General features: G+C 38.2%; 1 protein-coding gene and 1 long non-coding RNA gene across 3 annotated transcripts in view; both read right to left on the bottom strand.

Moving 5' to 3' along the window:
* LOC121058537 overlaps window positions 1–27,129 on the bottom strand; it is a 256,855-nt gene that overhangs the window by 55,177 nt on the left and 174,549 nt on the right. The gene's annotated exons all lie outside the window — the stretch shown is intronic.
* LOC121058530 (pseudouridine 5'-phosphatase) overlaps window positions 12,658–27,129 on the bottom strand; it is an 84,341-nt gene continuing 69,869 nt past the window's right edge. For both annotated transcript variants that reach the window (XM_040534174.1, XM_040534183.1), the window contains exon 4: window positions 12,658–14,291. In XM_040534174.1, coding sequence (XP_040390108.1) covers window positions 14,115–14,291 — 177 coding nt within the window. In that variant the 3' untranslated portion in view covers window positions 12,658–14,114. The remainder of the gene's footprint in view (window positions 14,292–27,129) is intronic.

Here is a 27,129-nt window from a genome sequence, read left to right as displayed (position 1 = left end):
ACACCAATGGTACTTTTATAAGTCAAAATTTTATATGTCAAAAAATCAAACCAAAACTCAAGTTACTTTGACAAGATCTGTTATACAGAAACCTGTGTTAATTTGCTTTAATTAAATTACTCTCTTTTAATTCTTTATAAGTTGAGTCCCATATTAAGTGCTTCAGTATTTTTCTTCAGGCTGATTTTAAGATGACAGGCTTAATATTAAATGGATTATTCTATTTATTGTTTTTTAAATATTGGCACTACATTCATTTTTCTTACAGATGTTTCCTGAATGTCCTCCATGTTTCAATACTTCTGAAAATCAACCTTGACAGTGTAGAGAACTCCTCTGACACTTTCGTTATAAGTCTTTGATGCAAATTGCATGGGCATGCTGATGGTCCATCCAAGTGAAAGGAGAAAGATCTTAGCATTCTTTAGGGTAACTTTGGTAATGGATTTTTTTTTTTTTTTTTAATCAACTATGTTGATTTTAAAAAGACTGTATTATCTGGATATTTTGCAAGAGAGAACAGAAATAATGAAAGAATATTTTTACTTTGACAAATGACTATTATTGTGAATTCATTATAATTTATTTTATTCCATGTACAAACACAAAGCAGCCATGACCCAAGCATACAATCAGCCACATATTTTCCTCTTTGATTTGCTATCCTGGAAATTTTGGATCCATGACGTAGGACAGTGTGTCAGGCATCTCCACCATGATGGGCCAGAAGGCCTCCTCAAGGTTCGCAGTCCCCCTAGCCCACAGCTAACACATAGCAGAGAAAGGCACAGAAATGTTAATTTCACTAAGCAGCTAAAGGGATGTAATTGCATTCAGCTCATTAATTATTTCTTTACTTTTACATTCTGGTTGGTCAAATGTGCACTAGAACAAAACTGAAAAAGTGCTGAATCTACAAACAAAATCTACTCAGTGGACACTAACTTTTTTTTCTCGCCACCTTAGAACTGAAGTATGCATTACTGCTACTTACAGAGTGGAAAGACAGCTCAACTGCATTGATTCCAGTTACCCTGACTGTATGTAGGCAAAGTAATACTAGTTATTATTCTGAGATGAGAATTTCTTATTGTGTTGATCAGAGGAAGTACACATACTAATCCCAAGTGATTAAGCTGCATATTTGAAATGATAAAAGAGGGATAAAGAAAAAGGGGATAAAAGAGAAGAGACAGACAGGGACTTATGTGTATTCTAGATTTAGAAGCTATTTTTTGTTTGCTATCTTCCAATAAATAATAAAAAATATTAAAATATGCATTTTCCTTTTTAATTTTATAGATTAGAGGATTCACTTTATATTAGTTTTTAATCTTAACCAGAAATTTGTCTTTGTAAAATTTACAGCTATTATTAAAAGATAAGATGATTTGGAATGTGGGTAAAATACGTCATTTGGTCAAATTTGACCTTTTCCTTTCAATGGTAACTAAGTTGTGCAGTTACAGTTACAACATTCCTGACAGCAATGATCTTATAAACAACCTAATTACAAACTGTTTACTAAAATATTATATAATAATATTCAAGCAAAATCCATCTAAAAATTCAAATGCATCACTAAGATTTTCACAGTATTTCAAATCCCTTTTTCTATTCAGATTTTTAAGTTTTTAATTTCTATGTATACAGAATTGGTATGTCTGTGTTTTGTGACTAATTGCATCTGCAAAACTCATGTCTGCTGATTGTTTAAACCTGTCATCAGTTGTGCAATCAGATAACTAGAGGAGTTAAATAACCAGTTTACACGCAATTCCAAAACACTGCAGGTATAAGAGGGGAAAAAAATATATAATGTTATCATTAATGAGCTATTACCAAAGTCTGTGGCTATGCTTTGGACTTCTAAAACAGGTATAATTCTGTAACAGTGACAATTCTTACTTCAAATATTTTGGATGCTTAGGCAGTTCTGTTTGTCTGGTGCAAAGAACTCTGTGCACTGAAAGTGGCTATTGATACCAAAGAGGATTCTGAATGATGTGATGTTTGAATTGTCATCTGTTCTCTCTGTTGACTGTCTGACCATGAATTATATGAATATTTTGCTTGTAGTTGTTGATATCTTTTTCTTGCCTTTCCCTTAGGAGAACATGACTAATGGCAGTTGTTTTATGATGTAGAAGCTCTTTTAGGATATGCTGTTCAAGATATTAACCCTGACTGCACATGGTAAGTGGCCCACACAATAGGCTAACTTCGTATTTCCAGGAGCCCCTATATATTAGTTTAAATTTTCAACATCAAAAGCAATTTGTGTTCAGATCACTAGGTATAACAGTGACAGCATGCTGTGCTCTAAACATAAAACTCTGAGGATGAGAAGAAAAGAAAGATCTAGGTGCTGTTTCCCCAAGGACTTGCTGATTTGGTGACAAATTTTACCTTTTGACTAATGCATCTCAGGCTGTTTTTCATTTAATTTAATTTAGCAGAACACACTTTTTCCCTTTTCATATTTCAAATGGCTTGTGTTTTCCCTGGATACCTTTTATGTCAGAATCTCATACCAAAGATAAGGTCTCTGTTTAATGCATAAGTGCAAAAAATTTGGCTATTTGGAATTCTTTGAATCTTAAGTTTTGAAGGATTTTTGTCAGATGTTTTGTCAGATACTCAGAATATAATTCTGTCCCATGTTTGTTTTTGTCCCAAGTCTCATGTCTGGGTTGGAAAGGACCTCAAAGACCATCTAATTCCAACCCACTTGCCATGGGCAGGGACACCTTCCACTAGATCAGATTGCTCAAAGCCCAGTGGATATTTTTTTTTATCCAAAATACTTTTGGATATTTAACTCCCCAAATGTCCAAAACAGATAATAGCAATAAATTTTTACTTTTTATTTAGTTAGAAACCTCACAGATTGGAAAGAAAAATCAGCAAGAATATATATATGTGTGTGTGTGTGTGTATAAATTATCATGGTAGGACACTTATTTAGGTAAGCATCTACACCTTTAAAGACAGCATTTACCTTAATACTTTCAATGTAAACCTAAGAGATCTGAAAACTGCTGTCGCAGGAATGATACTTCAGTTGTGGAACCCAGAAGCAAAGACGGCATTTAATCACTAGTATGAGAGTCACATATATATATTGACAACTTCTTACCCTCAAAGAAGAATTCATATGAGCCATAGTGTTCCATCATGCCAGAAATATTGATCTACTGTTAGGAATTTAAAACATAGTTTAATCCCTCCATTTAACTTCTAATACGTGTTAAAAACAAATGTGTTTATATGGCGGGGGGAGGGAAGAAGAAGGTAACGGGAGAGAGGGAGATGGGCTAAAAGGAAATTGCTTGGATGTACTCATTTGATGTATAGCACATGTAACAGAGGATTTTATGAGCTGCAATTACCTGTACGTCTCATGAGAGATATTCTTCTTTTGTTCTAGCCATCACAGTCAAACGTGAAATGTGTGGCACCCTTTTAGTCTTAACACTACCACTGAACCAGGTAGGAAGATCGTATCATGAATTGTCATAAAACATTATACTCTGCATTATTATTATTACATTTTATCTACAATTGTACAAACAATGATATAGTTCACATTAATTTATACTATTGAAGTATTGATAAAATTTACCTAGTGTCATGGCACAAAGTTAATTGGACATTTAGTTATAGACCAAATTCGGTGCAAGCAATGGCAGAAGTTTTCCAGGTTAACTCAACCCTCCTGGAGTCAGAGGTTTGTCCATTCTCTAATGTTCCCTTACTGGGGCTTAAAAACAGCATATATGAGACAGATTCTGATGTAATCTGTAGTGATGTAGTCACTTCTGATGTGACTACTTTGTTCTGCTGCTATTTAGCTTCTATTAAAAACAAAAAACAAACAAACAAAAAAACACAAACTAATTCTCTTGTGAAATAGACATCTGAATGAGAACCAACAAGGCCAATATAGGGTTAATCTAAGGAAGGATGTAATCAGAAAAGTTTCCAAATATTTGAACTAAGAATGCAGGCACTTGTACAAGAATCATAGCTAGACCAGAACAAATAATAATAGTCCCAGATGGGTGGTCCCAATACCATTTGTGAGAGGTTATCTCAGATACTCAGTATATAAATCACTCAGAGATCCACTCTCCCACATGCGTAGTCTTTGCTGTGGTCATTATAGCAATTAAAAGCTGATATAATGCATGTCCAGATTATCTACAGAATAACTAGATAACAACTGACATTCCCGTAGAAGCATAGAGGTAGACCTAGTTGTAAAGCTTAGGCTAGAAGTGAGGTAAATATCAATGCAGTTAGTTTGTTCTGAAAATAAAAATAAAGCTGCTAGATGATAGATGCTGTTATTTGCTAAACAATCAGATTCCATAGTCTTCATCTGGTTCAGTATCACTGGAAAAGGGAATAGAAAAACCTCCCTGTGGAGTGCTAATACGAAGTGTTCAGTCTTTTAACCAGTCTCTCTCTTTAAAGCAGAATTTATGGTGATAAGGTTTTACCTCCCTTTCCTGGGAAGGTTGGTAACCTAATCAAATGTCATTTGAGAAACATCCTGTATTTTTAAAGCCCATGGAATCTCAGCTAGGAAAGAGAAATGCCGATTAGATCTCGTAGTTATAAATATCTTCCATGTCTGAAGTGATGATTAGCTTGACTGAGAAGGATTGGCATTAACTCAATGGGCAGGGCAGAGTTCCTTGCTCCCTTCCTCTCTTTTTCTTTCCATTTCTGTTTTATTTCTCATTTTGACCTCTGGATCAGTATTTGCTGTGGTTTAACCTGGCAGGCAGCTAAGCACCACACAGCCATTTATTTGCTCACTCCCCCCAACCCTCAGTAGGATGTGGGAGAGAATAGGGAAAAGAGGGGGAAAAAAAAGAGAGGGGTGGGGGGGAGAGAGAAGGTAAAACTGTCTAAAAAAGGTAAAGACAGTTTAGTAGGACAGAAAAGAAGGGAAAATAAATAATAATTATGATAAAAGTTTGTACAAGACATGTGATGCACAATGCAATTGTCCATTACCTGCTGACTGATGCCCAGACAGACCCTGAGCAGTTATGTTTAGCAACAGGCAAGGATTGAACACTGGGAATAAGTTCTTTACTGTGTGGGTAACTGACCTCCAGAGGTCCTGTCCAGGCCATACTATTCAGTGGTTCTGTGAACATGTAGATGTAGTAGGATTTCGTTGCATCTTGACTTTGCCAAAAGACATCTTCCCTTTCTGGGAGTGCATTCAGTACTGTGAATGAATTCAGCATGAGCCTGTCACTTTGAACCGCCTTGGAGAAAAGCAGTCATCTTAATCTCCCAACTGATGAAGTCTGTTACTAGGAGGAAGAAGATGAGTCAGTATCCCAGCTGATGCTAAAGATTCAGTCTTCAGAAGGATTACAGCAAGGTCTTCAATATGCTTTCTTTCAGATCTGTCATAATAGATGAAGCTAGTAAAGAACAGCTTTATGAGACTGACACATTGACACAAGAGTATAAACCTGCAGTTTATTTTATTATTTCATTATTTTAATTAACAGAATCTTACTGAAGTCGGAGGGAACAAGGCACGGACTTTCGCCGTAAGGAAGAACTTTACTGAAGAAAGTGAGTGCTTTTTGTCTTGTAGAGCTAGTAGATTTTGCTGTTAGGTTTTCTTCAGCAAGATTTTCACGTGGATGTGAACTTCACTAAAGATAAAGCACCCCCTTCTGTGTTTACAGGGACCATTTCCTATCAGGTACAGCAATGGTTTTAAGAAGTGCACAAATAACAGCTGTGCACCAGCTCCTTTCATCCAGATGTCAAAAAGTCATTCTAAAAAGAGCTTTGCATACCGCTTGTAATACAGTTGAGTCTTTACTAGAAAATCAGAGCTGAAAGGACCTATGCCCCCTACACATTTTCACAAACCACCTCCCTTCAACCATAACCAGAAAATATTAATTTGATCAGATAGGCATAGAATGTTTTTAGTAGATTCTAGACAAATACATTCACTTCCAGCCACAAATTTAACTTACATATACGCCCTATAAATTTGATAAAATCATTACTAATCAGAGTTATATAACATAGGCTAAAGAAATATGACAGGATGAAATTATATGATTAATGAATTCCCTTACAGTAAGATTTGATTCAGAAAGGGGGAAAAAAAATCCACCATATTTTGCTGCCTCATGTTGCACTGAAAAATAGTCACTTTCCTAATGTTTTTGGTCCAAAGAAAATGAATGCCATAGGTTTTACAATGTTTCAAACGCAGCCATCAATAAGAACAATGTCGAGGGCCATAATCAGTAAGTTTACAAGGCTGCAGTCATAAGCCATCTGGAAATACATTTTGATTTAATCAGCTTTCCCATTTTTCAGGTAAAATAGAACACTTTTGGATCATATTCAAGCAATGAAGATACAGTAATAAAATGGCTTAGTAAGGTTTGCACAGTCTTCACAATTTTAATTCAAGATGGTATTTTAGCAAAGATTAACATTTGTTTTACCCCATCTTGTGTACTCCATTCCTCCCACTTTTTTGATATGGCAATGAAAACTGTTCTCTCCCTGCTTAGGACTGGTTTATGAAATCCATGTCTCTGTGGATACTCTGCAGGAAGTTAAATGGGCGAAATATGCATATGTGATAAAACTAATTTTTGCTGAAATTACATTCTGCTACAGCAAAAATACATTTCACAAGGTATAACACTATGGAATGATCTTCAGCATTTTATGAAAAGGGGAAAAAAAATTATTTTATATTATTTATTTTTTTCTAGTGTAGCATTTCATCTTTCTTGATCATAATTGCCCTGGTCCAGTGCTTGAGGTATTGAGTATCTAACAAAACTGAGCATCTGACTAACTAAACAGCATGAGAAGCTGCAGCTGGGACAACCACCGAGAATTGGATTCAGGTTTGTACAGTCATGTCACAGAGATGTGACAATTGTTTGAATTTCTAGTAATGTATAAAGATAATTCTTTACAAGTGAAACCTAAATGCGTTTCACGTATTTTTGCTTACCTTTAAAGTCCATGTGCCTTAGATAAAGCTGTGGGAACAGAGATAAAATTTGTGTATCTGAAATACTGAGGATGTTTGTTATGCCAAAGCAATACTTTCATTAACAGATACAATAACTCTTCCTCTTCCTCTTTGTCTCAGGCACTTCCTCTTGGAGAGTCAAAGGAAGCTCAAAATGGTTGACCCATATGTATGTATCCGTGTATCCTTCCTCTTGTCTATGTACAGTTCTATCCTGCCTTTGCAAAAAGTCATTAGAAATCAAACTATTTTGTGGAAATACCATATATACATTATTTGCTAAACAAGCTGCATCTTTGCATGACTGAGTGTGTTTTTCTATGTCATAGCTCTACACGGTCCCACTAAACAGTTCCTAGAAGAATTTCACAGAATGTACGACGGCGATATGGTCAAGGAACCTCTAGTTTGAAGTCTAATTCTTCGATTTTATCACATTTGAGTGTAATTCAGCATTTTATTTACCTGCAGTCGTACAGTGATTTGGATTGGATAATGTTACTATTAGGCACATTGCCCGCATTTAGTTATACAGATAGTGGTAACCAATTACATTACTAGCAAGACATCAAGAAGATACAGTGGAAACTACTTTGTCAAATCTACAGGGACTTAATTAAACCTCTGTACTCCAACTTCTGCAGTCCTCTAAATGAGGAGGAGTTGCTGGCTATGTAGTTATTGCTCTATGTGAAATAAGGAGTAAATGAAAACACAACAACACACTTTTTAAATTAACTAGAATATTACATAGGAAAGACAGTTAAAATCTCTTCAAATATCCCTTTCTGCAGGAAAATTGCTCTGGTTACCATACGGATATTGTTGACATTGAAGAAATGATGAATTCAATCCGTCAATATGTAGTTTGAGGTAAAGATAATGGAGAACAATGGTATGACGCAGTTTCTTTCAGATGTCTTCAGGCTGATGACATATTCTTCCATTTCCCAGTTGTTCAAGCAGTTCAAAATTTCAAAGTCAAAACTGAAACAGTTTCCCACGGTTTACCAGCATCCGAACTAAGGCATTTATTGATATATTTCTATATTTACTTGTGTTCTGATGTTCATCAAATACTATTTATGAATAGTCCAGAATCTTCTTTGATTCTCTATTTCAACTCTTCCATTTTCTTTGGACTGTGGTTCTAAGAAACATACTTAAGAAACTTGCCTCTTATCTCTCTCAGTACCTCATATCACAATGTCTTTGAAAATGTTTTTGACCTGGGTTTTGATTCTGTTAATGCTAAGATCATAGAATCATAGAATCAGAGAATATCCCGAGTTGGAAGGGACCCATAAGGATCATCAGGTCCAACTCCTGGCACCACACAGGTCTACCCAAAAGTTTAGACCCTGTGACTAAGTGCACAGTCCAATCTCTTCTTAAATTCAGACGGGCTTGGTGCAGTGACTACTTCACTGGGGAGCCTGTTCCAGTGTGCGACCACCCTCTCAGTGAAGAACCTCTTCCTGATGTCCAGCCTAAACTTCCCCTGCCTCAGCTTAACATCATTCCTGCGGGTCCTATCACTGGTGATAACAGAGAATAGATCACCTGCCTCTCCACTCCCCCTTGCGAGGAAGTTGTAGACTGCGATGAGGTCCCCCCTCAGCCTCCTCTTCTCCAGGCTGAACAGGCCCAGTGACCTCAGCTGCTCCTCATATGTCTTCCCCTCTAGGCCCTTCACCATCTTTGTCGCCCTCCTCTGGACACTCTCCAACAGCTTAATGTCCTTTTTGTACTGTGGTGCCCAGAACTGCACACAGTACTCGAGGTGAGGCCGCACCAGTGCAGAGTAGAGTGGGACAATCACTTCCCTCGACCGACTAGCAATGTCGTGCTTGATGCATCCCAGGATACAGTTGGCCATCCTGGCTGTCAGGGCACAATGCTGGTTCACATTCAGCTTGCTGTCAACCACAATGCCCAGGTCTCTCCCTGCAGGGCTGCCCTCTACCGTCTCATCACCCAGTCTGTATGTATAGCCAGGGTTGCCCTGTCCCAGGTGCAGGACCCGGCACTTACTTTTGTTAAACTTCATGCTGTTGGTGATTGTCCAGATCTCTCTGCAAGGCCTTTCCACCCTCATCCGAGTCCACAACTCCTCCAAGTTTGGTGTCGTCAGCAAATTTGCTCAAAACACCTTCCTAGTCCTACATCCAAATCATTTATAAAAACATTGAAGAGGACTGGCCCTAAAATGGAGCCTTGAGGGACCCCACTAGTGACCATCCGCCAGCCAGATGTGGCCCCATTTACCACAACCCTTTGAGCCCTGCGCGTCAGCCAATTACTCACCCACAGATTTTCCCTCCACAGTTATTGCTTTTACATTTCTCCTAAAGACTCTTCTGTCTCCTTTTCATTCACTTCATTGGTATCTTTGGTTCTAGATGGTTTACACCATGGATTGCTTCCTTGTCTCTAGTTCCTTTCTTCTAACACTTTATTTTTCTCCACTATTTTTTGAATCAATCATATTCACAATTATCCTCCTAATATTTGGCTTCACATTCCTGTTTCATGCTGCAGATATTCTGAGGAAAAGGCTGCAAAAAAAGGTGAGAGTTGAAATGCTTTCTCCCTGCTGAGGCCACGTGGGACTGAGAGAAGTGCCAACATCTTAATATGATAGTTTAGAGCCCATAGGTCAAAGGACTGAAGAACAGGAGACTAACATCCTTTCTCAACATATGTTGCTACACCCTGCCCTCTAAAATCAATTTTTTATTGCACTGAACTACCTGGTGAGGACACAGCCTCCAGCACACTCAGCCTCATCATACTTATACCTGCTGAGGTAGGTTCCTCAGCACTCAGAAGTTCTGGAATGTGCTTTACTTCAAATTCTCTTCCTCCTCCTGTTCTCCGCTTTAATAAGGAAATTAAACCTACAATTTGTGAAACAATGGCCGAAGGGAAAGTTAACATAATATGTTGATGACAGATGACAGTCATGCTTCCCTTGGGACAGAGTGTACTGAGAGAATTCCTTTTTCCTCTATTCCAGTCTTTCCACTTATTTCAACTACCTTGGCAAAAATCTGTTCTATTCCCCCAAATGCAAAACACAAAGTTCAGTGAAATTTTGAAGTGGAAAATTAGAAACATGTAAATTGATTTTTTTTTTCATGTGGCTCAGAATTGTACTGCCTAAGTAGTGTTCTTGGTGTCCAAATTTATCAAGATTAAAAAAAAAAAAGTGAATTTCTCTATCATTAACAAATATCTGCAGCATGTAATATGTAGTACAACAAAATCTCAAGCTTCGTTCCATTAAAGGTACAGATGAATCTTAACACTGTGGAAAATCGTTTAATTTCTTCTTAATAAATATGAAGTTTCTTGCAACTCAACTTTTTCTGATTTATCTAGTTTGGCTTTTACTGAAGACAATTTTTTGGAATATATGCAACATGAATTTGATTCTGGGTAGAGGTTCGTATGGTTAAACTACAGCATTCTTTAGAAAGAAATCTAATCCAAGCGAGGAATGAACATCTCAGCTTTTTCTGATCTTTATTTGTACAAGGCAAGTGCCAACCTTCACAGACATCAGATTGCATTAGAACAGGAATAGTTTCTGAAGGCAATGAATTTTCACCTCAATATATTCAATGAAACTCCTGTTTATCTTTGCAACCTGAAAATCCTGTCAGGATGAATCCCATCAGAGGTCCAGTACAATGTAAAATGTAGTTCACTTGTGATGCAGAAAGGAGTTCAAGTTGCAGTAGAACGCCTCATAGATCACTAGCATTTTCTTTTTCCTTTTCATTTTTACTTTTTTTTATTTTCATTGTTAAATTTGGCTCCATCTTGCTGTATTTATCTTATTTACAAATGGCAAAAACTTGGTCAGGAAGTTTTGCCTTTATTCCTTGGAGGCTGGAATTCTCAGGATATGGCTACAGCACGTTATACATTATGAATAAATGTATTCTTAAAATTAAGCTGGTGCTTATTTTCTATTCTTAATGAAAATAAATTAAGCATGTACTTAAGTATTTGTTGGGATTGAAGTCTGCTTGCTGAGTTAGAGGATAGATTTTTTTTTTGGATTAGTTTTTAACAGTCCTCTTAATACAAAACACAGATGGAGCATTCAAATGTCCTGGTTGCTCACATGCCCTCATGATCTGTAGCCAGGATCTGGTATGGATTTTTTTTAGTTTAGTCAAAACAGGACTTCATCTGTAAAGCACCAGATGGAAGGAAGGGAAAGGATCCAAGTTTTTATTTTTTTTATTTTTTTTTTCCTGAACAGATGTTGTTGAGATGATTGAGCTACACAGCCACAAATTGAACCAAAAGTGGATAAAGAAATACATACAAACATATGTTGATATTTGGTATATGGTTCATGACTACAGTCATCTATCGCTGCCATGAATATCCACCACTTATATGATGGAGATGACGAGATTTTTGAGATTACTATTCCTGAACAATTTAATTGTGCGTACACAGTCAAGAGAAAAGCTAACGATACTTCAATAACCATGAGCACAGGACCAAGAAACCGGTCAAGAGCAAGCAGTAAATTATGTGGAATAGAATTTTAATAAAAGGAAGGGAAGGTGATCACATGTGGCTGAGATTCAGAGATTGCAGTTTGGGGCAATAATCTCATTGAAAACTGTCAAGTGGGATATTTAAATGCACAGAAAAATAATTGTGTGGGACGCAATTTACTCTTGAGTTAGGAAGTGAAAGTTTTCTAAATTCTCCACATATGATGAACTTATTAAAATAGGATCGCAGAGTCTACTGATCTCATGATTACTTCTCCTCGTAAAGTAATTCTGATTTTGTGGTGTTTTATATTTATTATTCTCTGCATCTTATAAATAAATAAATAAATAAAAAGATTTGATAGTAGTTCCTTTGAGGTAAACTGCAAATGAGATATATTTCATTTTTATTTATTTATTTATTTATTTTTTTGTAAAACTCTACAGTTATATTAACTATATGACAAACTTTCAAAAAACTACTAATTACAGCTTATTAAAGCTTGTTCTACGTAGTAACTTCCCTGTTGGAATTCAGTGATTATGAACGAAGGGGATCCCATCAGGCACCTGTTTTACACTTGAAAGCTCAGAATTATTGCTCTACAGTAATACTTTGTGTTATATAACATAAATAAATGAAGGAAATATATAGCAATATTTCTGTTATCTTGCCTGGAAAGACCAGAAATGGAATTTTTAATTTGGATGGGGTGGTTTGTTGTCACTATGTAAGTATCCATGTGCTTAAAGAAATTATATAATATGTAAAGTATCTACATTGAAATAGTATTTACCCTTTTTTAAAACAATGCTTCCAGATCTTTGAATGAAAAGAATTAAACTTCAAAATTTTATGCTATATGTACTAAAAAACTTCTTCTAGTACCATCTAGCTCATATTTGACTGACTATATGGAATAAAATTGTCTTCATTTTTTTTTGAGTTATGAACAGACCACAGCAACAGAAAATTTTAACAGTCTGTGAAAAGAAGTAAAAGTAATTTATGTATTTATTTATTTATTTGTTAATTTTAGAGGAAAAAAAACATAAGGAAAGTCATGCTAAATACTGAAGCACTGAAGCATCAATGAGTCATTTATTTTTGTTCGTGGACAAAAAGCTTTCTAACTAAAACAGTGAACACCAAAAATGCCTAGAAAAGGTTTTGTGAGGAAGACCGCAGATAAACAGATGTTATTTAAAAAAAAAAAAAGTTCAAATTTTCTTATTTGACCAACTTCATATACATTGATTTTATGGGGACAGATATTTTACCAGGATTTTTGGAGTACTTTATGGACAATCAATCAGAAAATTATTTTTAAATGCTATAATTTATTTTATAAAAGTAATAAACCCACACACTACAGCTTTCTTTGAACAATGAAAAGTAAAAGACATTGCTTCCATCTTGGCATGTATGTACTTTTGGATTCCATCAAAACCTCTCTCTGTCTAGCAATTTCTTAAGACTTCCTACCTTTGCCTTGACAAGATTCCAGAAACAAAGGTAAGAGGGAAAGATGACAACATAAAAATTTTGTGGAAATTATAGTAGCCAGGAAAATCAATTTTAAGTATTTAAATCAACCCAAAGTACAATTTCTTTATTTTAAAAATAGATTTCAAGACTGTCTCTAGCAAACACACCTAAAAAAGGACTCAAGAAAGAGCAGAAAAGTAAGGATGGCCTAGAGAAAGCTATTTGGGTATGAAGGAGTTAGAAGCCCTAACTTTATCAGCTTTAAAACAAGGAGATTGGATGAATTCATTTCAGAAGTATGAAAGGGAAGGGTACGTGGCAACATGGAAAATAAGAAGAATATAAGGAAAGAAGGAAGATGCAAAGCACTTTGCTTAAAAAGTCGGACCATATAACCTTGTATACCTCTAGTAGGCATGTAACATGCCCAAAAAAAGATAATCAGAGAATTACAGAATAATGGAGGTTGTAAGGGATCTCTGGAAGTCATCTCATTAAACCTCCAAGGAGAAAAAAAAATACAGAAAGTACAAGGAAATCCTCGGAAATAACTACAAAAAATGACAAGAGGATACAAAGGGGAATAGACAGGCAACTACAGGATGAGGAAATGGATAAACATGTTGATAGCGATAAATGTATCAAAAACAATGTAATGGGATAGAAGCCAATCCAGAACAGATTTCTGGTTAAGAGCTAAACAGTAAGCCATTCAAGGAGAAACAGGAGAAACAGAACAAGAAGCTTCCAATGTAGTTACCATAAATTGTCTAAATAGTTTCATAATATTCCCAGAAAACATTATGATCTACAGAGAACAAGGGTGGATTCACTTCACAAGATGAAATGCTCCTTTAATTTAGCATTTATCATGAGAGCAAGTAAGTAATATTCCAGTCAATTTTCAAAGGTTGGAAGACTTGGAGTCAACAGGATTTTTGTGTTCTAGCTTTAAGAAAGAGAGACAAAGCAAAACACTTATAAAACCTTAACAAGATTTAATTCCACTTTTGTGAACTCCAGTCAAGCTTATGTGCATAAACACTAGGCATTAATCATATGCTGGTAAGCCAAAGAGTTCTGGTTTGAAGTCCTCCATGGAGTTCAGCAGTAGAGTTGCCTCCTTTTTAAGATCTGGATTTAAATTTTCATCTGGTATCATAACCACTTGCATTCCTGCTGCCAGTGCTCCTTTGACTCCTAGTGGTGAATCTTCAAACACAAGACACTGAGAAACAAAGGGGTGAGGGGAAAGAAGTGAAAAAATAATGTTATTACAAACTTTGTATATTCTATTTTAAAAAAAGAAAATGATACTGAATAAAAATTGGTAGGAAAGTGAACTTCAATTTGTAGCCTAGACATCCCTAATCAGAACAAGGGTAAACCTAGCAACTAGAACATCTGCATGGTAATTAATTTTAAATTCATTTCAATTTAAAAAAGCATCTACACGCATACTTAAATCCCAACAACTGGTTATCGAGATGCTCCTAAGCGAATCCTTTTCTGGTAACAGGTTTAAGCACAAGCTTAAAGTAAAGTGTGTGCTTAAATACCTTTATAAGCAGGCAACATAACTCTATAACTTTATAACCTGTAAAATAGCAAAAGTACTGCTTTCACTTGCAGGTGTGACATTTCTTATGCGTATGAGAGTGGAGAAGACTACAGTACCCAGGTCAATATTAGGACCCTAGGTAAGTAAGACAGAAGTTATGTGACGAAAGAGTGCTCTTGAATTCATGTTCTAGTTTCTTAGTTCCAAAGCAATGCTGACAAAGAAAATCAGCAATTACATTGGACTGTTACTCTTAGAGAAGAGGCAGTATAGTCAGGTAAAAGTTCCATATCTTAAAATAGTCAAAATCATTCAAGATTGCAGTACGGAATCAAAGTTGTTAAAAATAATGAATACATTGTATGTGTAAATTTTGCAGTTTAACAGTACAATATTCAATAATAAATATATAACACAGTATTTTGAAAATTGAAATGCTATACTAGTTTTTTAAAAAATTCAACTCTTCTTCAGTGTTTCAGCATTTCATACTAATCTGGTTAAATTACTGTTAGTTTTGATTATTGTTTTTTTTTTTTTTTTTTCTGAAAAAAGCAAGCACTTAAAATCTAGTATTTTGTAAGTCAATCTAAAAGTACCTTTCACCGTTTTGTTTTGATTACTACACCAACTGTAAAAATAGAAATGCTGTGAAAAAAAATAACCAAAGTAACAGAAATGAACCATCCTACCTCTTCATACCATGCATATGGTATGCGTTATCTATGTAGGTACACATATATAAAATACACAAAGACTGGAAAAACTTTGAAGAAAACAACCAAAGGTATATTCTTAGGGAAACAAATTACACATATTTATTGGAAAATAATATCTATGGTTGATTTAAGGAAAAAATCATGAGCTCAGTCAACTACTTAATAAACTTGCACAGTTATAATAGTAAAATTCATTCAAAGTAAATATAACAAAGATACAATCCCACCTTCAGTAGTGTTTGTTTTGCCTAATTCATGGTTCATTAAGAAAAATTAGAAAGCTACTTCAACACCTGACTTAGAATTAGACCTTGACCCATACTCCTTCTTATCCCTCCCACTGCTGCAGTAATTTTATAGGGTTATCTGTTTAGATCTCAGAAATATAAATATATATGAATAACTGAAGTGATGAAAAGTTTGCCTTTTCAACTTTTTTGCATATATCTGAATAATACTTCAGCTTTTGCAATTGGCCAGTGTATCACTTCATAGAACTTTTCCATACCTTGTGGCTAGGGTACATTTCAGGAAAACCTAAACATTTTCCAGACATGAAATATCACATTGAAGAATTGAAGTAATTGAATTAAATTGAAATATGTTTACATATTTTAAATTGTGTTACAATGGCAGAGTAATCTTTATTTTTTATTAATTGGTAATTAGTAACACTGAACATAAAGTTTTTCCTTTCAACAAAAGTTGTAAGAAAGACAGCATTAAGCATGCAAGGTAAGATAATCCAATAGTTTTGCAGTAGTATTAGCTGAGGACCATAGTAAGTACATGAAATAGGCCAAATGACTTTAACACCATTTAAAACACACTTAAAACAATTTCACAAACACACACATTTCAACTGGATTGTCAACATTCATACAAAGTCAGGTGGATCATCTAGTCTGAACTTCTGTATAATAGACAACAATTCTTCTGGAGTTCATTCCTGTATAAAATAGAGCATCTCTTCTTGATGTTAAGTGGTCCTGAGTTTGAATTTTTGGTCACGGACAATACAAAGCAACCTTTAGTGTCCAGGCATCCAAGAATTCTGACCTATGCTGACATACGGTTTCTAACAGTTCTGCAATTTAGACTGCATCTATTATCAATATTATTAGCAGCGCTACTACTAATAATATAAAAATCACTGTCATAAGTAATTTCAGTAATTCAATACAGACTTTGGGATGATAAGTACAATGTTCCCTACACTCTTCAGACATTGCAACTCTGCCTTATCATAAATTTCTCTCTCATCCATTAGGCTCTTCTCTGTAGTCATTACCAAAGTATCAAATCCCTTCCTACATAATCAGGATGGTTTTCTTATCCTTTTCTTCACAATACAATAGATTGTGGCAACTAATACTTGCTGGGTGAGAGCAATGAATTACTAAACTTAATTTAACTTTTGACTGAATCCAGATTTGGTGCACTGGGAGAACATACATCAGTATACTGCATCTTTTAGGCTCCTTAAAACATTCTTTGACCAGAAAAGATTAAAGATGCACGAAGTTTAGCTGTTCTGGCTGTGCTCTCACAAAACCAAGCTGCAACCTCTAAAAACTTTTTTATGATCAAAGAAAACATTTTTGCAAGACATATTAAATAGATGCACTATATATATCTATATTGCATATCTATGACCTGTAACCAGAGACTGGAATAGAAAAGAGGAAGCAAACCCTTTCTGCTTCCTTTTCTTTTTAAAATATTTGCCCTCGCCCATCAAGATGCCAGCAACTATTTGGAGTCAGTGACGGAAAAGCAAAATGTGCCTTCTACCTTGCTTTTCATAAAGCAAACCTTAACTAATGAATTTCAATGAGCCAATGGAACCAAACCAATTGTGTTTCTTGTGTTAATTTCTCTTGTGTTAATTTCCTTTATACAGTCTCTAAATTCCTTCTTTTCCTACTCCAGTTTGATCAATGTGATATTTTCAACTGTTGATCAGTATTTGTACTACAAATATGTAATCCTGGAACAACTGTTGTTAGGACTGACGTACAGTTCTGCCTAAAGGTTTTCTTCTTAAGAACAGATTAGCTTGTGACCTCAAGCACACTATGCATTCTCAAACAGTAAACGAAGCCCTGACAGGCTCTCCGTTTTGAAGACTAAGCTTAAATGTTGCACAGAACAGCATTATCAAGGCTTTTCAGAAACTTTCTAATCCAGTCCATACAAAGAAATATACTTCACTGCTCTGCCTTGAAAGACGTAATTGACTTCCATGATGTCAGTAAGCTTAGTGTATGAGAGGAGACGATGATTATGGAACGCAATATGCATAATGAAAAGCTTAACTAATTCCCTGGAACTAGAAGCAATTAAAACTCTTAATTACCAAAGAAACCAGGCAAATGACCCATAATTATAGTGGCTTTAATGTTACAGGAAATAAGTGTACTAGGTCTTCCTCCTGTCTTCCTTGCTACTGACACTTATTGTCAACAGCACAGCAACATTTTTAATGGATGACGGAAGGTTTGCAGAGGTCACGTACAAAATGGATGTATTAACTTTGCTGTACAGAGATGTTATAAACTGCTCACTGTCCTGGCCCACCCACATACTAAATTTAGAGATATGAAAGCAGCCAAGTTCTTCCCTATTTTGCATAAATATTGCAACATCAGCATCACTCCAACTGAGAGAGACAGATGAGATTTATACAGACCTCAGCTGAGATTCTGGCTCCTTTTCTGCATTATTTCTATAACTTGTGTCACTGATCAATACTACTGCTATGACATTTCTCAAAAGGTCATACTAATATTGGACAGTTTTCACTTTGGAATGAACTAGATACTTTAAAAAGTAAAGTACTAAAGCACACTAATTTATATTTCACTCTGTAGATCTAGAGTAAAGAAGAATGAATCACTTAACCTAAGAAAGAAATATTAAAATCACTGCAGCACCTCATTACCTCATATGCCTAGATGAAATTTAAGAATATAAGAAAACAACTGCTAGTTAGGCCTTTGGAATGCACAGCAGGTCCTGTCCAACCTATGTACTGTAAAATGGATGGAATAATTATATAGCTAACAGGGATATCCTTAAGTGTTAATACTATTAGTGATAACCAAAAAGTCTGGAAGGATAGAAGATTAAAATCAGTTTTGAAATTAAGATTTTGGAAAGCCTGTGTGTATAATATACGTGGGAAGTGCTTAGCGAACACATAACCTTGATCACCTATGACATTATTGTATCAATTCTAAAATAGAATTACAGATGAGACTAAAGATGGCATAATTTATAGACATATAACATTTTTTTGCAAATTAAACACTACCATCTACTGTTTTATAAAGAAAGAATGAAAAAAAAAACTCTTAAAAATGGTAAATACAGCCTAAAATTATTTTATATTTTGTTAGAATATAACAATATAATATAACTCCTGTTGAATCAAAACAAAAAGCATAAACAGTGGAATTCTGAGGTTTCAGATAGGAGTTCTAAAGAGGGCTGGTCAGACCTTTGAGAAGTTATCCGTATGTTCATTCTCCAGCTTCTGAATAGGATCAGTCTCTTTCTGTGCTTGGTGAGAAGGAACAGTAGAAGATTATTGTATTTCCTGTATTCAAATGAGGCAGAGGTACTTGGTATCAGAATGTAATATATTATGTTTGGGGCTTCTTATGGATCACAAACGATACTTCTGTAATTTCACTGGTTATCAGCATTGATTTTTCTCCATGATCAAATCAACAGCATAAAAGCACGACACATTATTTGTAAAATTTGCACTCTGGAAACATTTAGCAGCCTTAAACATTAATTTATGTATACATGCACAATACAGTCTTCTATAAACATTTAAGGTTTAATTAAAATTCCATTGTATCATTAAAAAAAACAACTATTAACCTCAGTGGGCATCAAAGTCAGCCGCAAAACAGGCCTTGGGAAGAAATCCCCCAACTGCAGCTAGCCCACACTGCTTTCAGAAGTATGTTGTTCATCTCTGCTAACTTGAAGATGATCAGGCCTTTCATTCCTACCAATAATTTGTTCTGTTGAATGCCAAATACTTTCTTCAAAGAAGACAGTTCATAATCTGTGTCTATAATTAAAAACTACGTAGCATCTATTAAATTATTAGTCTGAAGGATTATACTACTTTCATTCTGTTTCTGTTTTGTTCAACAACTTTTATCTCCTTTTCTGACTCTTTTTTTTTCAGATTTCCAGTGCAATTCCGCTACTGACCAACTGTTGCTAGTGTGAGTGATGTAGGAATTTTCAAGAACCATAATGTAATTCAGAATGCAATGCAGACCCATCTACATCCCTTACAAAATGTTGGGAGGCTGAAAAGATGCTGTTTATCATTTATGGTTGGTGGTGAAAATTCACAAAAAGAGAGAGGAAACACCAACACCTTCACTAACATATTACAACAGAACTGGTGGGCTATTATTTAGGAAACTTGGCTTTCAATTTTTCTTACTCTTTGATATACAAAGTACCTAGGAACAAGGGGAAATGTATTTCTGGGTGACCTATTTACCAGCAGACTTACTTAAACATTATTGAATAAATGCATTTTAAGCAGCTACAGTATTTGCAATTTTGGCCTCCTACTGTGTTAACTTTCTGAAGAATTAACAAAAAAATAAGGAAATTACCTGATTAATGTTTTGCTCCTGATCTTTGGACTTACACTTTTTCCAGAAATCATTGGGAAGTCTCAGCAGCAACAACGAATTACACTTCATTTTATTTGAAGGACGTGTGCCAATTTGACCAGCCAGGGATAACAGAGTCATATTAAATATGCTATGTAAGAAAGACATGCAGCTTATAGCCCCCCAAAGTCAGTTCTATTAAGAAAAATAAGCAGTAAGCCAAGATGTTTTTAAGTGATAAAACAAATGAACAAACAAGCTGGAAAGTTATAATCAAATAAATTAAGAGCCAGTGTATCTGGAATACTAACTATCAGCCACCATTCTGTATGATTCATATTAAGAACTGTTTGGAAATTATATGCACACTTGCTTTTTAATTCAGACTTTTAACTCACTAGTGTTAGTACCATGTAGGTCAGTACAAAAATCAACTTGTTTGCTAGAAGGCTTACAAGTTAAAACTAAAAATCAATAGTAGGATTTAAACAAAACCACCACCACAACAAAGGATTACATCTGCACATTACCAGGTAACTCTGCATTTCCAGCTCTCGCAAAAATGCCACTCCACATTTAAGCACATATCAGCAGCTACTGCCTCCCAAACCAGTTCAGAGGAAGTTATCTTAAGGTGGGCCAGAAGGCGTAAAACAGTTTGGATGGGGTAGAACGAGAAGAAATTTCAAATATCTTGCTTGTTTTCAAGACTCAATCAAGTGAAAGAAAGTGCCTCTGTGAGTGACAGTTGGATCCAGACACAGCGGCTCTGTGAAGCAAGGAGAAGGTCACATTTACATGCAGGGTTATTCTGATCATTCCGGATGGCTGGAGCATTCTTTTTATAGAGGATTGTGTGTTTAGAGGACAGCACACTGGGAACTTTGTATGGCAATTGTGTTACAGGCCTCAGGAAATTCCCAGGCGTTTCTGAAACAGTGTCCAATTATCCCAGCAGCAGAAATCTAACTCAATCAACTGCAACTTGGATTAGCAATAGAAGAGTATTGTTCTTTTATTTTATGGAGGACACAAGGCAAATACTCAAGATGCTCTCTACTGAAGCTACTCATACAGCGTAATATGTTGGTTTTGTTTGCTTGTTTGTTTTAATGTCACTTATCTCTAAAAGTAGCCTGAAAATGGAATTTTGTGCAATGAAATAGTTAATCTGTGCTGCCTTTCCTTCCACACAGAAGTATATTTACTAAAACCACCAACTTTCTTGACAGGTAACATGCAACACATGCGTGTAACTGCATCTCAAATGCAAAGCTCAGAGTCATAGAATCATTTACACTGGAAGGGATCTCTTGAGGCTGTTCAGTCACGGTTCCTGCTCAAAGCACGTCCTGCTAGAGCAGGCTGCTCATGGGGTTGACTGGTTGAGCGCTGAGAGCCTCCAAGGATGGAGACTCCACATACTTTCTGGGCAATCTGTTCCCCATTTCCCCACCCTATGGTGAAAATCGTTTTCCTAGTATATAGTGCAAACTTCCCATGTTCCAGCTTGTGCCTGTTGCCCACTGTACTATCACTCTGCAGTCTTGCCCCAACTCATGAGCAAATATGTCAGAGATATAAACCAGGTACAATCAATGGAGAAGTCATTTTGACAAATCCAAATTCTAAGTCTCAAGCTGAAACTGGAAGCAGGTATCAAAAGTATTTCCTGAATAAATGCAAGGACCTTTTGTCCCAGTGAATGCCTACAAACTCATGGCTGCTGCACAGCAAGCTGCTAATGGCAGCTACCCGGCCTGTTTCTGTACCTGGACAACACCACTTGCCTACAATAAACCTAGCAGGAGCTGCAGCAGGCAGCATTGAGCAATCCGATTTTTTCAAGGTAAATACTCCTTGGCATTAATTTATTCTCATTCCATAATTTCTCCTTGATCAGTGTTATCTTCCTGCAGGGAAAGACCTGCTTGCATACTGAAATGTACCTTCATGCTATTTAATTATCATCTATAATGTTTAATATCATTGACAGAAGTGTTAATGACAGATGTTTACCACATACACTTGTTGTGGTTTAGCCCGGCTGGCAGTCAAACACCACACAGCCGTTCGCTCACCCTCCCCCCTCCCTCTCCGGGATGGGGGAGAGAAACGGGAAAGTGAAGCCTGTGAGTTGAGATAAAGACAGTTTATTAAGACAGGGAAAAGAATAACAACAATAATAATAATAATAATAGTATTAATAGTAATAATGTGTACGAAATAAGTGATGCACAATGCAATTGCTCACCACCCGTTGACCGATGCCCAGCCTATCCCCGAGCAGCCGGCCACCCCTCCACCCCGGCTAGCCACCCCTATATATTGTTCAGCATGACGTCAGATGGTATGGAATACCCCTTTGGCCAGTTTGGGTCAGCTGTCCTGGGTCTGTCCCCTCCCAGCTTCTGCTGCATCCCTAGCCTGCTCGCTAGCAGGACAGAGAGAGGCTGAAAAGTCCTTGGCTTGGTGTAAGCACTGCTCTACAACAATTAAAACATCAGCATGTTATCAGTGCTCTTCTCATTCTAATCCAAAACATAGCACCCTGCCAGCTACTAGGAGGAAAATTAACTCTGTCCTAACTGAAACCAGGACAGATATCCACCCCTTATTCCATACCATTTATGTCATGCTCAGGTTACACTCTTTCCAATACCTTCTAATTAATCACCATTTTCATCTATGATATATAGCAACCATGGTAGCGATGACATACAGTGTTATATGATAATTAACATATTATAATTCAACTCATGGGCTATTCTCACCCAGTATTAGGTCCCCTTGAGGTACACACCGGACCTCCCCATTCTCTTGCATTACCCACCAAGTGCATCCAGGTCCCCGAGCAAAAGCAATCCCACGAATGGGCTTGCCTTTTCCTGAGGCGGGAGTAGCCCAGACTGTCTTACCCAGCATGTTTCTTACGTGCACTACAGGAACTTTATCCCCTTCTACAGTGCGTAACAGGTTTGATTGGGCAGGTCCAGCTCGGTTGGCAGATCCTCTAGTATTGACTAACCAGGTGGCCTTTGCCAGATGTGTTTCCCAATTTTTGAATGTCCCAGCACCCATTGCTTTCAGTGTAGTCTTTAACAGTCCATTGTATCGTTCAACTTTGCCGGAGGCTGGTGCATGATAAGGGATGTGATACACCCACTCAATACCATGTTCTTTGGCCCAAGTGTCTATAAGGTTGTTTCGGAAATGAGTCCCATTGTCTGACTCAATTCTTTCTGGGGTGCCATGTCGCCATAGGACTTGCTTTTCAAGGCCCAGGATAGTGTTCCGGGCGGTGGCATGGGGCACAGGATATGTTTCCAGCCATCCGGTGGTTGCTTCCACCATTGTAAGTACGTGGCGCTTGCCGTTGCGGGTTTGGGGGAGTGTGATGTAATCAATCTGCCAGGCCTCTCCATATTTGTATTTCAGCCATCGTCCTCCATACCAGAGAGGCTTTGACCGTTTGGCTTGTTTAATTGCAGCACATGTTTCACAATCATGAATAACCTGTGCTATAGTGTCCATGGTCAGGTCCACCCCTCGGTCACGAGCCCATCTGTATGTTGCATCTCTACCTTGATGGCCTGAGGTGTCATGGGCCCATCGGGCTATAAATAATTCACCTTTATGTTGCCAGTCCAGGTCCACCTGAGCCACTTCAATCTTAGCAGCCTGATCCACCTGCTGGTTGTTTTGATGTTCTTCAGTAGCCCGATTCTTGGGCACATGAGCATCTACATGGCGTACCTTTACAACCAGGTTCTCTACCCGGGCAGCAATATCTTGCCACAATGCAGCAGCCCAGATGGGTTTGCCCCGGCGTTCCCAGTTGTTCTGCTTCCATTGTTGTAGCCACCCCCACAGGGCATTTGCTACCATCCATGAATCAGTATAGAGATAGAGAACTGGCCACTTTTCTCGTTCAGCAATATCTAAGGCCAGCTGAACGGCTTTCACTTCTGCAAACTGACTCGATTCACCTTCTCCCTCAGCAGCTTCTGCAACTCGTCGTGTAGGACTCCATACAGCAGCTTTCCATCTCCGATGCTTTCCCACAATACGACAGGACCCATCAGTGAACAGGGCATATTTCTTCTCATTTTCTGGTAGCTTGTTGTACAGTGGGGCTTCTTCAGCACGGACCACCTCCTCCTCTGACGATATCCCAAAGTACTTGCCTTCTGGCCAGTCCATAATCACTTCCAGGATTCCTGGGCGACTGGGGTTTCCTATTCGAGCCCGCTGAGTAATCAGTGCAACCCACTTGCTCCATGTAGCATCAGTTGCATGATGTGTAGAGGGGACCCTTCCTCTGAACATCCAACCCAGTACCGGCAGTCGGGGTGCCAGGAGGAGCTGCGCTTCAGTACCGACCACTTCCGAAGCAGATCGAACTCCCTCATATGCTGCCAATATCTCCTTTTCGGTTGGAGTATAGCGGGCCTCAGATCCTCTGTATCCCCGACTCCAAAACCCCAGGGGTCGACCTCGAGTTTCCCCAGGTTCTTTCTGCCAGAGGCTCCAGGTGGGGCCATTCTCCCCGGCTGCGGTGTAGAGCACATTCTTTATATCTGGTCCTGTTCGGACTGGCCCAAGGGCTACTGCATGAACTATTTCCTGTTTAATTTGTTCAAAGGCTTGTCGTTGCTCAGGGCCCCATTCAAAAGCATTCTTCTTACGAGTTACTTGGTAGAGTGGGTTTACAATCAGACTGTAATTTGGAATATGCATTCTCCAAAACCCCACGACACCTAGGAAAGTTTGTGTTTCCTTCTTGCTAGTTGGTGGAGACATAGCTGTTATTTTGTTGATCACATCCATTGGGATTTGACGACGTCCATCTTGCCATTTTATTCCTAAAAACTGGATCTCTCGTGCAGGTCCTTTAACTTTATTTTGTTTTATGGCAAAACCGGCCTTCAGAAGGATTTGAACTATTTTCTTCCCTTTCTCGAAAACTTCCTCTGCAGTGTCACCCCACACAATGATGTCATCGATGTACTGCAGGTGTTCAGGAGCCTCCCCCTGCTCCAGCGCAGACTGGATCAGACCATGGCAAATGGTAGGGCTATGTTTCCACCCCTGGGGCAGCCGATTCCAAGTATATTGGACTCCCCTCCAAGTGAAAGCAAACTGTGGCCTGCACTCTGCTGCTAGAGGGATGGAGAAAAATGCATTAGCAATATCAATTGTGGCATACCACTTGGCTGCCTTTGATTCCAGTTCGTACTGGAGTTCTAGCATGTCCGGCACTGCAGCACTCAGTGGTGGCGTGACTTCGTTCAGGCCACGATAGTCCACTGTTAGTCTCCGCTCACCATTAGACTTTCGCACTGGCCATATGGGACTATTAAAAGGTGAATGGGTCTTGCTGATCACTCCTTGGCTCTCCAGTTGACGAATTAGCTCGTGGATGGGAATCAGGGAGTCTCGGTTGGTGCGATATTGCCGCCGGTGCACAGTTGTGGTAGCGATTGGCACTTGCTGTTCTTCAACCCTCAGCAACCCCACAACAGAAGGGTCCTCTGAGAGACCGGGCAAGGTAGACAACTGTTTAATGTCCTCTGTCTCTAAGGCAGCTATGCCAAAAGCCCAGCGGAACCCTTTTGGGTCCTTGAAATATCCTCTTCTAAGATAGTCTATGCCAAGGATGCATGGAGCATCCGGGCCAGTCACAATACGGTGCTTTTGCCACTCATTTCCGGTTAGACTCACTTCAGCTTCCAATACAGTTAACTGCTGGGATCCCCCTGTCACGCCATAAATACAGATGGGCTCTGGCCCTTTACAGCTGGATGGCATTAGAGTACATTGTGCACCGGTGTCTACTAGAGCCTTATACTTCTGTGCGTCAGACGTGCCAGGCCATCGAATCCACACAGTCCAATAAACTCGGTTGTCCCTTTCCTCCCCCTGGCTGAAGGCAGGGCCCCTCTAGTCCTGGTCAGAATCTTCACTTCTGTGTTTAAAAGACTGCCTGCTAGAAGTTGGAGCAGCAAACTTTTCAGAGAACCCCTTTCTCCCGATTGTTTTCTTTTGCAACTCACGTACCCGTGCCTCTAGGGTCTCAGTAGATTTTCCATCCCATTTTCTCATGTCCTCTCCATGGTCACGTAGGTAAAACCACAGGGTGGTGCGGGGTGTGTACCCACCATATTGTCTTCTTTGCATGGATGCACGTTTACCCCTAATAGCTGAGACGCTGGTTTGTACAGGTGGGGAAGAAAATACACTCTCTTTAAGTTGCTGGACCTCTTCAAAAAGTTTCTCCAAAGTATTCTCTTTTAGTTGGTGGCCACTGGTTCGTTCAGGTGGGGGGGGAACATAAATTCTCTTTAAGTTGGTGGACCTCTTCAGAGAGTTTCTCCACAGCCGAGACGCAGGCCTGTAGGGAAGAGGAGAGATTTCCTTCGTACTCCTGGAGTTGTTTAGCCATGTCACCCACTGTGGGATCTTCACCGTTTTTCCAGGTTATTATTGCCAATGTGCTGGCCCATGTTGATGGTGCATTCCGTACAAACTTCCGCCATATGGGTCGAGTACACTGGACTTCATCTGGATCTGTGGATGTTTGTGCATCGTCTAAGTCCTTATAAATTACTTCCCGTATGGCTAATTCCCTCAGGTACTGAATTCCCTTCTCCATGGTGGTCCACTTGACTGGTACACATACAAGTTCTTCCTTGTAGGGATACCTTCCCTTCACAGCTAACAGGAGACGCCTCCAGAGGCTGTGAGATCGTGCTCCATCTCCAATTGCTTTGTCAATGCTTGCATCTCTAGCAAGGGATCCCAACCGCTTGGCTTCCCTGCCCTCTAATTTCACACCATTGGCTCCAGTGTCCCAGCACCGGAGCAGCCAGGTGACAAGCTGTTCACCTATACAGCGACCAAAATCTTTTCGCACATCTCGTAGCTCACGCTGGTATAGGGTTCGGGTAGTTACTGTTGACTTACTGACATCCTCATCCTCATCTTCATCCTCCTGCACACTTGATGGCCCAGCCTCGTCTTCTCCAGACCCAGACTTAGCAGAAGACTTTTTGCGTTCTAAACGACCTGCGTCTCTATACCACTTTTTCACCTTTTCTACAGGGGCAACTTGCACTGCTACAGCTCGCC

The sequence above is a fragment of the Cygnus olor genome, chromosome 1, assembly GCF_009769625.2.
Source record: "Cygnus olor isolate bCygOlo1 chromosome 1, bCygOlo1.pri.v2, whole genome shotgun sequence".
In the NCBI taxonomy this organism is placed as follows: Eukaryota; Metazoa; Chordata; class Aves; order Anseriformes; family Anatidae; genus Cygnus; species Cygnus olor.
The sequence above is the reverse complement of the archived record's forward strand: the minus strand, read 5'-3'. Positions and strand labels throughout refer to the sequence as shown.